General features: G+C 41.6%; 1 protein-coding gene across 1 annotated transcript in view; it reads right to left on the bottom strand.

The window, feature by feature from the left end:
• Positions 1-15,049, bottom strand: part of LOC119649498 (sodium channel protein Nach-like) — a 30,421-nt gene extending 15,372 nt beyond the window's left edge. Inside the window, exons 1-5 of the mRNA XM_038051665.1 lie at positions 14,825-15,049; positions 14,507-14,737; positions 14,156-14,452; positions 9,604-9,913; positions 9,437-9,548 (exon numbers count right to left, since the gene is read on the bottom strand). Coding sequence (XP_037907593.1) covers positions 9,437-9,548; positions 9,604-9,913; positions 14,156-14,452; positions 14,507-14,737; positions 14,825-15,024 — 1,150 coding nt within the window. The 5' untranslated portion in view covers positions 15,025-15,049. The remainder of the gene's footprint in view (positions 1-9,436; positions 9,549-9,603; positions 9,914-14,155; positions 14,453-14,506; positions 14,738-14,824) is intronic.
• Positions 15,050-15,958: the final 909 nt, after the last annotated feature.

Genomic DNA, 15,958 nt, shown 5'->3' with positions numbered 1-15,958 from the left:
CCCTCCGCACTCCCCACCTTTCTAACGAATGTCAAAACTAAAAGACGTAACAGAATATAACTCACCATATGCGTGAGCGCTCATAGTCCCCACCTTTCTACCAAATTTGGTGTCCATCGCTACAACCGTCTCCGAGAAAAATGCGTGTGACGGACAGACAGACAGTAAACCGATTTTAATAAGGTTTTGTGTAGATAGCGCCTACAGGTCTGTAATGTCATCACTGAAAGGCAAGCGCTCTCCACCGATTACCTGTCTTAAATTACTACAAAACATAGTGGACAGTCTCTTCCCAGGGGATGTGAACTACACAAATCTGCCTAAAGTCCATGTAAACCCTGACGAAATTCCTGTAGTGGTAGAACTGGCAGCCAGGACAGCACCAGGTTTGTTTGCCAGAGTTTTTACGGTATGCCTTAGAAAAGCAGACTTCCCAGAGCAATGGAAGCTGCAAAAGTTGATACTTATTTCGAAGCCAGGTAAACCATTGGGTGACCCCTCCTCATATCGACCGATACGTTTGGTCTATACCATTGGTAAACTATTTGAACGAGTATTATACAACAGGTTGCTCGCTGTTGCGGAAAAGGAAGGAGGCCTATCCGACAAGCAATTCGGGTTTCGTAAGGGGAGATCAACCGTCGATGCAATCAACATGGTGACTGCCCTAGCTGCAATACAAGATGACAAATGCTGCGCAGTGGTGACACTCGATGTAAAAAATGCATTCAACACTGCAAAGTGGACGAAAATCATAGAGGCTCTAACAAAACTACAGGCTCCGAAGTACATTGTACGCATCGTTGTTGCATTTCTTCTAGGAAAAAGATTATGTTGCGACTCAAACGATGGACAGAAATTATTCCCAATAACGTGCGGCGTACCACGGGGGTCTGTCTTAGGTCCCTTACTGTGGTTAATTATGTACAATGGAGTCCTGACGCTACGCCTTCCTAACGGCGTGACAACTATTGGCTTTGCGGACGATATCGGAGTAACAATAGTTAGTTAACTTAGCATATCGACTAAGTGCACTCCGGGTATGCAGTGCTTATCGAACAACATCAGGAGAAGCAGCATATGTACTGGCAGGGACAATCCCCATAGACATCTTGGCGGATAAAGGTCGGCGTCTCTACGACAAAATGTATGAAATCAGGGAGTCTATTGTACTTCGATGGCAACTAGCACGGCGGGAATCCATCGCAAAATGGCAAAAGAGATGGAACGAGGCATAAACTGGCCGTTGGAGCTACTACTACGAACACAGTTTTTAAACGGACATAAAGGTTATCGGGCTTATCTACATCGATTTGGACACGACGAGTCACCATGCTGCCCTAGATGTGGTAACGTGGCTAAGAATGTGGAGCATGTTGTATTTGAGTGCTCAAGGTTTACTCACACCGAACTAGGCTGGAGGCGATCGCAGACAGATGCTTTACACCTGAAAATATAGTGGAGTTTATGTTCGAATCAACGGAGGCTTTCAATCAAGTGGTAATTGAGCTGAAAATGATTCATCAACAGCTAAGGTGGTTTTAGTGAGTAGGAGTCTCACATAACTGCATGGCAGCAGTAGGTTTTAAACCTTCCCACTTTCCAAAGATGAAAAAAAAGACAGACGTACAGACTGACAGACATTGAACCGATTTTAATAAGGTTTTGTTTTGCAAACAAAACCTTAAAAAGGGCTGGGTGAGAACTAGATTCTTCGGGAATAAAATTGAAATATTCCACTCAGAAGTCAATTATTCTCGTTAATTATGACGTCAACATCTGATTTGCATGGTTTAGAAGCAGTAAATTCGCGCGAAATTGCTAAGTTTGAACTGCTATAACTTCGGCGTTAGTAGCCAGATTTCCATGAAATTTATCATCTGCGCTAAATCGTGCGAAATTTGATACCCCTAGAATGAACTTAAGGGGAGTTTTCCAGTCAATTTCTAAAAGTGGGTAATACACTATCGGTAAGTTTATTTGAGCAGATATCGAAATGGCACATATTTTGAAGCCTAGATTTCATCTAAGGACACATTCTTGATTTTTAAGGTTTTGTGTAAAACAAAACCTTATTAAAATCGATTCAATGTCTGTCTGTCTGTCTGTCTGTCACACGCATTTTTCTCCAAAACGGCTAAACTGATCCGAACGAAATTTGGTGGACAGATGGGAACTATGAAATCCCACGCATACAGTGAGTGGCATAAATTTAGGTGGAGTTTAAAGGGGGACTCCCCATACATGCAAAGGGGGGATTCAAAAATTTTTTTCACCGGATATAATTGTGTAGGGTGTCAAATGAAAGATCTCGATTTATGCTTTCCGAAACTGATATTAGTTTTGGCATAAATTGCAAAGTGCGTGAGTAATGAGTCAAAATGTACGCACTTGAAGTGAGATAGGACTCATTTTCGGAAACTACCCAACCTAAAAATCCGAGAAAAATCAGGGTGGTGCGCCTAAATGAAATATAGGCCTCAAAATATGTCCTATCTCGATATCTCCTCAAATAAACTTACTAATAGTATATTACTACTTTTTAGAAATTTACTGAAAAACCCCCCTTAAATTCATCCTAGGACTTCCGAATCTTGTACCAGCATAGAGGACAATATTTCGTATATACGTGCTCTATTTTGTGGAAATCTGGCAATTAACGCCTAAGTTATAGCAGTTCAAACTTAGCAATTTCGCGCGAATTTACCGCTTCTAAAGGCATGCAAATCACATGCTGACGTCATAATTACCCGGAATAATTGACATTCGCGTGAAATATTTTTTTTTTTTTGGGGTAGGGTAGGTGAATGCATTTACGCACACAGTGTTGGACTCCCGATTCGGTACGTCGTCGGACTACCAACTAAACACCTCCCCATCGTCAGAGAGCTAGCCTGGAACCGTTTGTCAGATTACTTCGGGCTAGCCCCGAACTCTCCCGCATTACGGAGCCTTCAATTCAGGGAATTCCTTTCACCAACGGGAGGGGAGAGGAGGAAGGAAACTGTCGGTTCAAGGAACCCCCTGCCATCCGGCTCCTCCACCGGTCGGTTTCTATCTTCTTAGCAACGAGAAGGGCCCGAACGTAATGGGCAACACGGTTCCACCTGTCAGCAGTCCTCAGCATCTCTTCGACAATGTTGTCTGGAGAGAGATCCCCTGTGTTTCAATAGAGCTGCTGACAAACCCCATCCCACCTTCCACAAGAAAAAAAAGTGTGGTGGGCGTCGTCCACAACTCCATTGCAAAACACACAATCCGGAGAACGCGCCTTTCCAATCTTGTGCAGGTAAGACTGAAAACCTCCATGCCCACTTAAAAATTGGGTAAGGAAATAGTCAATTTCACCATGCTTCCAATTCAGCCACGCACCTAAGTTGCCGATGAGCCGCGCAGTCCATCTGCCTTTAGTTTCATTTTGCCAAGAGAGCTGCCACTCGTCTAGAGTGTGTTGCCGTTCTTCGCGAGCAACCACCTCCTTTGGCTCATCCCCCTTGCGCTTGTATATGGCCTGACGCACCCTAGCAAGAAGGGCAACGGGGATAACTCCCGCGACCACCCTCACGGCCGGTTCAGAGACCCCGTCTCCCCGTCTCTGTACTTGCGCGAGGCGTTTACGATATACCTCTTTGTTAAGAGCGCCAGCCCATACCTCTGCGCCGTAGAGCAGGACAGACTGCGTTGAGCTCATCAGGAGACGTCGCCTACTAGACGTAGGACCCCCAATGTTTGCCATTAGCCTACTTAACGCCGAAACTCCAGCCGCAGCCTTGTTCGCTGCTGCTTGCATTTGCTCAGAAAAGCTCATCTTTGAGTCAAGAGTCAACCAGAGGTACTTTACCGCTGATTTTGACTCGAACATCGACTCGCCGAACGATATGGGACGCAGGGTCGGAATTCTCTTTTTAGTCAGGATGACTACTTCGGTTTTTTCCAGTGCAAGGTTGAAACCATGAGTAGTCATCCATCCGCTTACCCGTCGCATCAATATGCCGAGTCTGCTTTGCGCCTGTTCGACAGTGCGTCCAGCAACAAGCGCTGCGACATCATCTGCGTAGCCGACCAGGCGCGACTCTTCTGGCACGTCGAGTTTAAGCAGACTGTCATAGGTAGCGTTCCAGAGGTCCTGCCCTAGAATGGATCCCTGTGCTACCCCCGACGTGACCTCCATCCACCTTTGAGCTTCTAGTGTTTCATAGAGCAGGGAGCGGTTCCTCAGATAGTCCCTCAAATGAAATATTAAAGTCGCATTTATGAATCTATTTATCTGCTGCCCTTTTTAAAGTTTTGTGTAAAGCACTTATGTGAAATCTAATCTTCGAGAGATGTCCCATTCCGGTATCTGCTCAAAAAATTTACTAATAGTGTATTACCAACTTTTAGAAATTGACTAAAAAACTCCCCTTAATTTCATCCTAGGTGTACTAAATTTTGCATAGAGGACAGTCTCGTGCATACGCACGCCAAGTTCCATGAAAGTCCAACTATTAGTGTCAAAGTTATAGAAGTTCAAACTTGTAAATTTCGCGCTAATTAACAGCATCCTAAGCCATACAAATAAGATGCTGACGCCATAATTAACGAGAATAATTGAAATTCGAGTGAAATATTAAAATTCCATTCAAGAAGAATCTAATTCTCCCTATCCCTTTTCAAGGTTTTGTGTAAACACAAAACATTATTAAAATCGGTTTACTGTCTGTCTGTCTGTCCGTCACACGCATTTTTCTCGGAGACGGTTGTAGCGATTGACACAAAATTTGGTAGAAAGAAAGAAGAAGAAGAACTATGAACGCTCACGCATATAGTGAGTTACATCCTTTTACGTCGAATTTAAGGGGGGGTCCCCATACATACGAAAGGGGGTGTCAATTTTTTTTCATCAAATATAGTCATGCGGGGTATCAAATTAAAGGTCTCGGTGAGTACTTTTCGAAGTCGGTTTTAGTTTTGACATTTGTTTAAAAGGTGGGGAGTGCGGGGGGTTGAAAATGATCATTTCTTTAACGAACCCGTTCTCAGAAACTACCCAACCGAAAAATCTGAAAAAAATCAGGGGGCTGCCACTATATGGTGCCTAGGCTCCGAAATACCCTCCATACCGATACCTTTTCAAATAAAGTTAATAATAGTATTCGTCTTGAGAATGATGGGGTCCTAAGTCCGGATCAACTTAATGCTGGACCGGACCAAATGGGGAGCAACTTACTCCCTGTTTCCTGGTCCACGGACCCCTCGCTTAGGGCTTGCACCCAAACTTTTAAAAAAAAAGTCAAGCGACGACGGCTTTAAGTTGATGCGGACTTAGGACCCCATCATTCTCAAAACGAATATTTCACCTCTGGCCAAGCTCTGGTCAATAAGGCGGATTTGCGCTCAATATAATTCGTAGGCATGTCGTGTTCTACGAATCATATAAAGGAGCATTCAACATCTGCGAGCCGCTACGGTCACGCTGCTCCCAGGGCAGAGCAGAGGCAGCGTCTGACGATTTGCCTCTGCCCTGGTAAGTAACCGTAAAGCCGTCGTGGCTTCACTGTTTTTTTAATAATAAGACATTACTATAATTTTTAAAAATTGACAGGAAAACCCCCCTTAAGTTCACTCTAGAATCACAAAATTTTGCAGCAATGTTGGCTGCAGTATAAAGCATCATCCTGCCTGGTGAAAATCACACTATTACTAACAAAGTTATACTAGGTCAAAGCTGCCGCTCCTCTGCAAATTCAAGACTATGAATGTCAATATCACTTGAAAGTGGCTATTTTCACATAATATATGCATATTTTACGTACTACATGCTAATGGAACAAATGCACACCCAAATCTCTTTATAAAAGAAATACACAAAACCTTTCATACCTGAAGCGTTTAGCTTCCGGTTTCCCGACTTGTTTATATTTGATGTTGGTTAAATTGTTGGCATTTGCTAATAATATTAAACTCAGAGAATTACGTGACCACACCATCGAAAACGCGTCTCTCGCAGTTTTTCCACAATCGGTGCAAACCCATATCGATCACGGATATTCTCATTTCAGACGTAATCAAAACGTGTCACGCCACCAGTGCAATGCAACATTTTCGTCCCCATTACCGCAAGACGCCGTTCATTGTCCTTTATAGTCGGCCAACACTCAGAACTATAGACAGCGGCAGACGGACGACATTGCAGTAAATTTTAGATTTGGGACGTGTGCTGATACGTTGGTCACAAAGAACACCAGTTGGGGAATGCCACTTCATCCAGGATGCATTAATGCATGAAACAATTTCATTACGCAGTTCTCCATTGGCTGATAGCATTGACTCAAAATATATAAATCGCTGAGTTCTGGCAATGGCAGTAACCTGCCCTTCGAGATATTTAAATCGCTCAGTTCTGGCAATGGCAATAATCTGCCCAGAACTGAGCAATTTCAATATCTCGTGGCAATGCTATAAGCCAATGGAGAACTACGTTATGCTCTTCACATAGGGAAACACAAAACCTTTCATACCTGAAGCGTCAAGCTTCCGGTTTCCCGACTTGTTTCAAGTTCAGATAAGGCGCTAATTTTGACTTGACTTTGTCTAACAACCGTTAGGACTCGCTTCTGCAGTTGAGAAGACGAGGAAAGTTGGAGTTCAACTGCAAAATGTTTTACAGGATTTCACCTGAAAAATTTGGGAGGCGTTTCTTGCTTGGTCACTAAAATTGCAACCGAGCCAACTTTCAACTGTAGTGAGCTCAGCCATAATTTCTTCAATGTCAGTTTCTCTATGGAGACCGCGGGTTATTATGTACTGAGTTCTAAGGAATGGAGGGGTTTCGCGGGTGCTTGTTAATGGGCGAAAAAAAATTAACATAGTCCCTTGTGGACTACGCAAAAATGAGGGTTCTATCACTGCTCGTGTTTTTTAGCGCTACTTGTAGGCCCTTGCCCTTTAGTGATTTGAGTAGCTGCGAGACATTAATATCATATGCCGTAATTGCGGGAATTATCTTTCTCTGGGCTTTAACACATTAGCAGACGAGTCATTGACACTTGGGGAGAATTTACACTTTTAGCAATCACCTGTTGCTTTTTGGGTTTCTTCTGCCGACAGACTAACTTGAACGGATCTTGCTGCTCGTCGACGACTTCAAAGCACATCTCGTCTGTAGCAAATTGCTGCCAAGTGTACATTTCGAACTGTTGTAAGTGATCACTTCTTTAAGGGGGCCATTCTCAGAAATTACCAAACCGAAAAATCTGAAAAAAATCAGGAGGCTGCCACTATATGGTGCCGAAATACCTTCCATGCCGATATCTGTTTAAATAAAGTTAATAATAGTATATTAATACAATTTTTTGTAATTGGCTAGAAACCCCCCTTAAGTTCATCCTAGTACCATGAAATTTTGCAGTGATATAGGCTATACTATAGAGCATGATCTTACCAAGTTTGGTGGAAATCGCACTATTACTAACAAAGTTATAATACCTCAAATTTGTTGCTTCTTTGAAAATTGAAGACTATGAATGTCAATATCACCCGAAAGTGGATACTATCACATAATATATGGATATATTACGTGCTACGTACTAAGAAATACACAAAACCTTTCGTACCTGAAGCGTTTAGCTTCCGGTTTCCCGACTTGTTCTATTATTACATATATAGCTGTTATCTCTATCTAATCTAATCGAATTCGGATAACATACATATAGTTTCTATAACTATAAATAAAATAACACATAAAACATATAAAAACAAGATTCTGTTTCCTGAAAAATTATTCGAAATAGATTTAGTACTTTCTGGAATCAAGCTTTTCACATATTAGGTGAATTTCGCACCACGGAGGTGTGGTACTACGTTTATGTCAAACAGGAATGAGTAATCAATACGAAAATAACAAAAATTTTAGAAAGAATAATCGAATGACTGACTTGGAATCTAAAAATTATATTTTTAGTCAAATATATATTATCAAACAAAAAATCTAAGCAGGAACCACAAAGCCAATTCATTCAAGTTGGTCAACTGACTTCAAATTAATAAAAGAAAATAAAAATATCAGATATTTCTAAGCTTCAGACCGCAACGATTCTTACTCTCTGTACTTCATATTCAAGTGATTATACAGGGTGCGGCAGCATAATTTCCTTTTTTAAAATACGCGCCACTCAGTTAGTTGATGTCATAGCGGAGCGCTAGTGGTCTTGTTCAAGAGGGGATACTGTAAAGTTTTGTCCCGACACGGTTCAGTCGCCATCATGCGTTGGAATAGTGAGGAGCGTGCCTTTGCCGTTGAGGTTTACTTTTCAAGCGGATGTTCGGTTATTGCAACACAGCGTGCATCTCGGAATCGCTTTAATTTAGCCCCGTTGGCTCTCGTCCCAGACCTCAAATCAATTGTTACATGGGTCACTACATTCAGACAAACTGCAAGTGCGACAAAAGGAAGCACTGGAGTCCCTCGGCTCGTTAGATCACCTGAGAACATTGAAGCAGTGAGAGCGTCAATGTTGCGATCGCCACGGCGTTCTGCGCGCAAACATGCATCTGCCCTTGGACTATCCGAACGTTCTGTGAGAAGAATTCTTCGTGATGATCTTCATTTTCATCCCTATAAGATGGCGATAGTGCAGGAACTTTCAGAACGTGACTTCAATTCTCGGGTGAGCGCGTGTGAGCTTCTTCTTGATGTCGTTCCCGAGGGTGCTATTGTTTTTTTAGCGATGAAGCTCATTTTCATTTGTGTGGCTGACACCAAGCCTCGAGAATTGCATCAAAAGCCTTTGCATTCACCCAGTCACAGTGTGGTGTGCAATTTCCTCAGCTGGAATTATTGGTCCCTGGTTTTTTGAGGAAAATGAGGTTACAGTGAAAATGAGTTACAGTGAATTCGGACCGGTATGTAAACATGCTACAGAATTTTTTTTTCCCATGGCTAGAAAATTTGGATTTGGGGGACACTTGGTTCCAACAAGACGGTGCAACAGCACACACTTCAAGAGCATCGATGGCTGTTTTGAGGCAGCACTTTCCAGAGCGCCTTATCTCAATTAGAGGCGATTTGGAATGGCCGGCACGCTCTCCCGATCTGTCCCCTTGTGATTTTTTTCTATGGGGTTTTTTGAAATTCCGTGTTTATGTGAACCGTCCAAGAAGCCTACATGATTTGAAGACCAACATCCAAGAAGAAATTGCCAACACAACACCTGCTATTTTAACAAGAGTCATGACAAACGCCAGAAATCGATTTACTCAATGTATGGAGAATGGGGACGTCACCTAACAGATTTGATCTTCAAAACAGTGTAAATAAAAACTTTAGACATGTACCTACATTATAAAAAATAAATAAATATTTTCCGATGCATACAATAGTTTTTATTGAGTTTTGAAAAAAGGACGTTATGCTGCCGCACCCTGTAGTTTAGTGAGAACATCTTTGCATACTCACTCAATTCCGGGAAGAAAAACGGCAAACAACCACATCTTTTCAAAATGGAATCAGCACGACACTCTGTCAAACATGACTGAAAGCTATACTTCTTCGTTATCCTCAGTGGTTTCTAGGTGAATGAAAATATATTAAATTTTGTTCATTGCCATGTTGAGCAGTTATACCTCATTACTAAATCTGCAAAATCGGAGACTTGTTGGCAGGTTCTCTGCGCTTTCTTCGGTAACGACAACGGACGGGACGACAGCAATGGAGACTTCATCCCCAGGTTGACCGTAAGCACTGATGAGTGTCTGTTCGGGAAAGTCTTCTGCGTCGTGGATTATAATTTCCGTACCGTAGAACTGCCTTTTTGGGGCAACATAATATTCTTCCTCGACATTCACCAGCAATATCAGCCCCACATCCTCGCCTGCCCCAGAAATCCTAATTACAGGTGTGTTGATTTGGAAGTAGTCGTCCGCTTTTGTTTCTCTGTAAATTTATTAATAGTAATGTATATGTAAATTTTTACATATATCGTCTATTGTCCACTGGAAAATGGGGTGGCACAGTTGGCAAAACTACTTCTTGGGTCCATCATAAAGAGTTTCGGTTAGAAAAGGAAATTACTGTGTCAAGGAGCTCGTAAGTCTGTCAAAATCAAATGCAAGCAGCAATAATAATAATATAATATCCTCCGCCGTAGCCGATCACAAGCCCGGTTGTGAAAGAAGGAGGGATGGATAGTTTTAGTCTGAATGGCTATACGCCACCGCAGCGTGTCAGAGGGTAGGCGAGGAAAGTGCGGGAACTTTGAAGTCTTGCAGGTTACTCATTGAGGAAGCTATCACCACACCTGGCAGTTAGGTATGAAATGTGAATCCATATAATGAGAAACTTGAGGTGCGGTGCGGATAACCGGCGGGAGTCGTCTGACTTGGTGACTGGCTCGGGCTCCCGTAATGGACAGCACGGCGTCGAAACCGCTAGTCGTGGGGCGGTTCGACGTCTAGGTGCCACGAGGACCAGGAACATTGCACCGCCTGTTGCAGCTATTTCGCCACAATCTGTGGCGACCACTTCAGCAGACTCGGGTAAGCAGCGGAAAAAGTGGACTGAGGAAATGAACCTCTTCATCATCCGCTCCTACTACGCAACAACGGCGGGGGCGGGTAAAACATCTTACCGCCCCTTGTTGCTCCAGAGATTCGTCGAGCGTTTCCCGCAATTCGCACACGTGACTGTGCAGCGAATCTGCAAATTCATAATGGGTTATACCTGATAGAGCAAAACTTTAAAAGCGTTAGGTATTTTATTAACTATTACTGAAAAAAGGTCGCGGCTTTATCGTCCTTAGAAATATTAAACCATATTTTTAGCGAAAATATAATTAGTGGCGGCGCGCCGTTTGCACTAGCTTCCATATATGCTAGGCGCCACTAATTATATTTTCATTAAAAATAGGACTTAAAGTTTAATGGACAACGCTCAAGCAAGCGCCATTGAAATCTGATCCATTCACCGTATTGCTCCTTTAGTTAGGAAACGCACCGTAGGTAGAGAATAACTTTACTTTGCTATTTTTCGAAATTTTCTTAGGTCAGAGCACACCGATGACACGACACAGACAGGCGTCAACATAGGCTTGGGGCTTTTGAGTAAATGTGGTGGTCACTCTCCAATATAACAGCACAGAGAGAACATTGGTGCTGAACAATCTCAACTTGTTTTTAAAAATTAAAACTTATTCTGCACACATCGTTATTTCGAGAGGAACTTGTTACTTTATTCAATGCCGGGTGTATACTTGAGTATATATCCGGCATTGAAGAAGCAAATAAGTCGTTCCCGAAATATCGATATATCTCAAATAAAAAATTAAAAAATAAGACGGTATTGAGTTTTAATTCCTGAAAATTTATTGCTAGAAAGACCGCGAACACGCATTGATTATTCAATTCGTAGTTGGTGTCGAGGTATCTGTTTTTTCAAATTTTAGACAAAAAACATCAAACACGAATGTAGCACTGTTAATGCCTCGAGTGACATCAAGTTCGATGTTCGGGGCGTGATAAGGCGCTCGGAAACAAGCCTCTTCTCGGCCTATTAAACTTACGAAATGTTTTTCAATTCATTCCTACAGCCGGAGCTGTGGTGAACAGTTTCGCGGGGAGACCGCTAAGCCCAGCGGCAGTCAACCGGAGTTTGCGGCCCTCGGGCCAGCTTTTCGAAACGTTTGTCTAATTTTCCCACTGTCAAAGGACAGTCGGGTCCAGTAAGCGAATGATTTGGGCTTCAGAAATCGAACCTCCCACCCCTGAGAAGACGCGGACGTGAAACGCAAACGAAGTGATGATCTCGCTCGGGTTCGATATCCGCGCCTCTATCATTTCGCATATTTAGAAGACAACTCCTAAATCTACTGCTAATTGCAATGTGGTCGATCGGATTAGATGTGCGTTACGTTGAAACCCAGCTGACTTTATGGCAAGCTTTATGCTTGAACAATATTCCACCAATGACGAAGCGGTGGAAATTGCAGAAAGCCCAACATCTCCGTTACGGTCAACAAAACCAAATTTCAGCATTACATGTTAGTGCAAGATGTTATCGGAGCCCATGTTGGCAATATCATCCCATATGCCAACACGATCGCAATGTCCCCTTTGGAAAGCCTCTCCTGGACCGCATTTAATTGCTCATAGAAAGCCTCCCTTTCCTCTGAATCGGAAATCTTAGTTGGGGCTTAATATGGTGCTATTGGTATGTTTCTCATAGTGGACCGGAATCTCACAGCTAGTACTCTGCTTGATACCGGTTTTCAGAACAAAAGGGAATGCCTTTCAGGTGCAGCAAGCATAAATCCGACACCGTATTCATGAAGGTTTTTCAAAATACAACAACTCAGTGCCACAGGAAGGAGAGGAGTAAACCCCAGGGTCCCACCATCCTTCTCGTTGAAGTTGGAGCAAGTTAGCATTCTAGGAACCATCTAGACCGCCGTCGCTATTCGCTCATTCCAAAATCCAATCATAAACCGTTGACAAGACAGAAGCTCGTAGCCGAAAGATCGGTCCGATTCCTTGGTGGTAGCCAATTCCAAACATCGTTGATTTCGAGATTTGTAGTTTAGTGTTTCCTTAGTGGAGTATGGAGCATCCACACAATCTCTGTTGGGGCTATGCTCCAGTTTCATTATCATCACATTTAGTGCAGTGCAAGTGATAAGCTCACAGCAGCGGGACAAACACAGATATCCATGACGACTGGGATTCGAACCTAGAGTAATGAGATTTAGGGACTGACGCTCTACTCCTTCAAACACCGCACCGTCAAAGCGTTATTGATTTTGAGATTTGCAGATTGCTACCATACACCGTTTTAGTCGTCTATTAAGACAAATTATTTTGAGGGAATTCTTAATTCTCAACTCAAATAGCGTTTTACATTTCCTATAACGGAGCAATTGGTGAAGTGATCCGAGATCAAATCTCAGTTGCAGCTCTGACTTCATTTTATTGACCATTGCGCTTCTCACACTCTTTAAGTTTATCACACGCATTTACTGTAATGATAATGAGATTAAGAAGGCGACTTACTCTTAAATTTTGTATTTTTGTGTTCTTTATTTGTTTTGATAGAGAAGTACTTTAAGAACACCTATTTTCATTTTACAGTGCTTAGAAGAGAGTAGTACTACAAACTTTAAACACGTTTTTGTCGAAACACACTTTCTCGGTAGCGTTGAAAAAATTCAAAATAACCATTCTCCCGTTTCACCTCAAATTTCTTCTGTATACTTATAGATCATTTATCTATTGTACGAACCTCACTTTTTAGATAAAAAATATTTTTTTTTAGCATTTGACCATACTTTTTGCAGTTGGCGCGACAATCCAATTTGTCAGGGAATCAGGGCCTTGAAGTTTGTTAGAGCACTTCTTTCAAGACCATACCGATAAACCACAGGATTACAATACCCTGTAGAGGGCAATGTGGTCAGCATTGCGGTCACCCGTGATTATTATCCTGATTTGACTCAGATACTCTTTCACAGCTGAGTTGATTTGTTAAGTCACAATATAAATCCCACTGCTACTAGTGAGATTAGAACGGCGGCCTTCCGTACGACAGCCTAGCGCTTTGATTAGTGAGCTATCCGGATACACAGGTGCGTGTTTGATGCTTTGCGCAAATGTTTAACGAGTTTCGAACATGTTTGAAATTTTTTGTGCAACGGAAACGCAATGGGTCTGAAATTTCGACCATTACCAAAATTCCTAGTGTTTGGGCGGCAGTTACTTTTTCAAATTTTAAAGCTTCATGTATAGGTTCACAGGTTTATAGATATACGGAGATATCATTTGCAATATTTGGGTCCGCCTTCAAACAGGAAGAAAAATGGAATTCTTGAATCAGAATAGCTAATGTTTGAACTAAATTTGATAAAGTATTTCGGAAATGCAATTGCACAATGCAAACAGCGCGATGTTGCGCAATCTATTTGATAATGTATGGGCCCTATAAGACTGCATGACGTACAAAAATGATCAATGTAGACCTCTCAGGAAACCATGGGTGTTAGATTTTTAACCATTTTACCATACATACATATCAGAAAAGAGAAACATGTAATGTAGTAAAAGGTAATTCAATAAATGACACACATTCGGAATAAACTGCTTTTTCTAACCAAAACTCCATATAATATAATAAAAAGAAAAAATAACTCACATTTCCAGGGAGGATCTAAGAGCCTTATAGTTGAATGAACAGCAAAATCCTCTTGCACTTTTTACTAATCGGAATAGAGACTTGCATGGCACCGTTTTCCCAAGCCAAACACATTCTCTGATGAGATTCTCACATGGCTGGGCCATATCGAACATAAGTTTTTCCATTGAGTATCCTAAATCTTCCAATGCCTGAAATATTCTGCCGAACGCACTGTCCACTTCCCGGAAGTTGACTAGTGCAGCCAAACTTTGAAAAAAACTTTCAATACCAGCAGGAGTAAATCCACGTTTTAGCCTACAATGAAAGCGTAAACCTTGAAAACCGTTTATGGGAAACACGTTTACTTACAATTCTAAGGATATGTTATGAGTGTTAGGTTCATACACACTATTCACATTGCAAATTGTTACTCCAGGAAAGGGTACATTCCAAATTGGGTAATTGTTGGTCTCAATTGTAGTGATTGTTGGGGTTGTTTGGTATCGGTTCCAAACTAGTATCATTAGGTATATTGCAAACGCTGAGCCGAAAGTAACAGCTGGAACCCAGACTAGAATACTGGCAGCTCGTCGAAAACGTCTGCAAGAGAAGATATTAGCACAACGCGTTTAGAATAAATTCAACTCTAAATTCTATAGTAAGATTGACCAATTAAACGGCAATTACCTGACGTAAGTATTCCCAGTCTTATCAATTTCTTCGACTAGAAACCGACAACCATGAATAGACGTTTCTCTGCAGAAAGATAGTCCTGTTGCCTCGATGGACTTCAGTATGTAGTTTTTCCTGGCTTTATGCATGCTTCTTGACAAACTCAAGTGCAGGCTGGCACGCCTTCGCACTTTTTGGTGCTTCTCTATTATCATCGCTATTTTTTTAAATATCTAACCTTCACTGGAGTTAAGTCTAGAACTGTTTGAAAGCTCTCTAAATACTGGAAACCTCTCCGTAACTGCACATAAATCGCATTTTAATTATCACTTCATTAACTAGAAAGTACCTGGATTATTGGTGACTACAAGCTGTTAATTACCACCCAGAAGGTTAAATAGAAACTTTTCTTAACTTTTAAAAACACGAATAGCGAGGGCAATGGTAGCCACCCCACCAAAATATCTAAATGTCGATGATTGGCATTATATTCTAAAGAAAGAAAGCACTCAAGCATGAAGTCTGGAAGGATACAGTGAACAAGGACAAAAGTGATTTTTTGGGCGGCGAAATAATATCAATAAGTCGCAAGGGGAGTCTAAGCGTATTGGTACCAATTACCTACAATAAAATCGGTGGCTGGTTTTATGTGAGCTTAATTAAATACAATAAACTTTGAGTAATAAAATCCTCCCATTATGGGAAATGTGGTGGCAAGGATTTTCTGTAAGATTAATTTAACTATAACGTTTGGAAAAGAATATTGTGAAAAGTGTCCCTGTTTAGCTATAAAGGAGTTTTTGAAAGATTAGGGAAAGATACCAACTACTCTCTAAAGTCTTTACTAATCGATTTACCATTTTACAACGACTGTTATGAGAATCCACTATTGCAGCGATTCTGTGTAGAGTGTAGGTGGAAATGCACTTCTTAATAAATTGATTGCAGCTATGAATTTGCATTATTGGAGACATGGCTCAAGAATCTTTAGAAAACGATGTCTATGGTCAATAAGCTCGTAATTTAGGAATGAAATGTAAATTTTCAATAATTCAACCTAAATAAGATTGAGTTGTTTGGATGGACGATTGGAAAGTACTTGGAATAATTGCATATTGCGCAATAGAATTCAGGATGACAAAGTATACC

Source organism: Hermetia illucens, chromosome 2 (genome assembly GCF_905115235.1).
Source record: "Hermetia illucens chromosome 2, iHerIll2.2.curated.20191125, whole genome shotgun sequence".
Lineage (NCBI taxonomy): Eukaryota > Metazoa > Arthropoda > Insecta > Diptera > Stratiomyidae > Hermetia > Hermetia illucens.
Note: the sequence above shows the minus strand (reverse complement) of the source record. Positions and strands in the feature narration are given on the sequence as shown.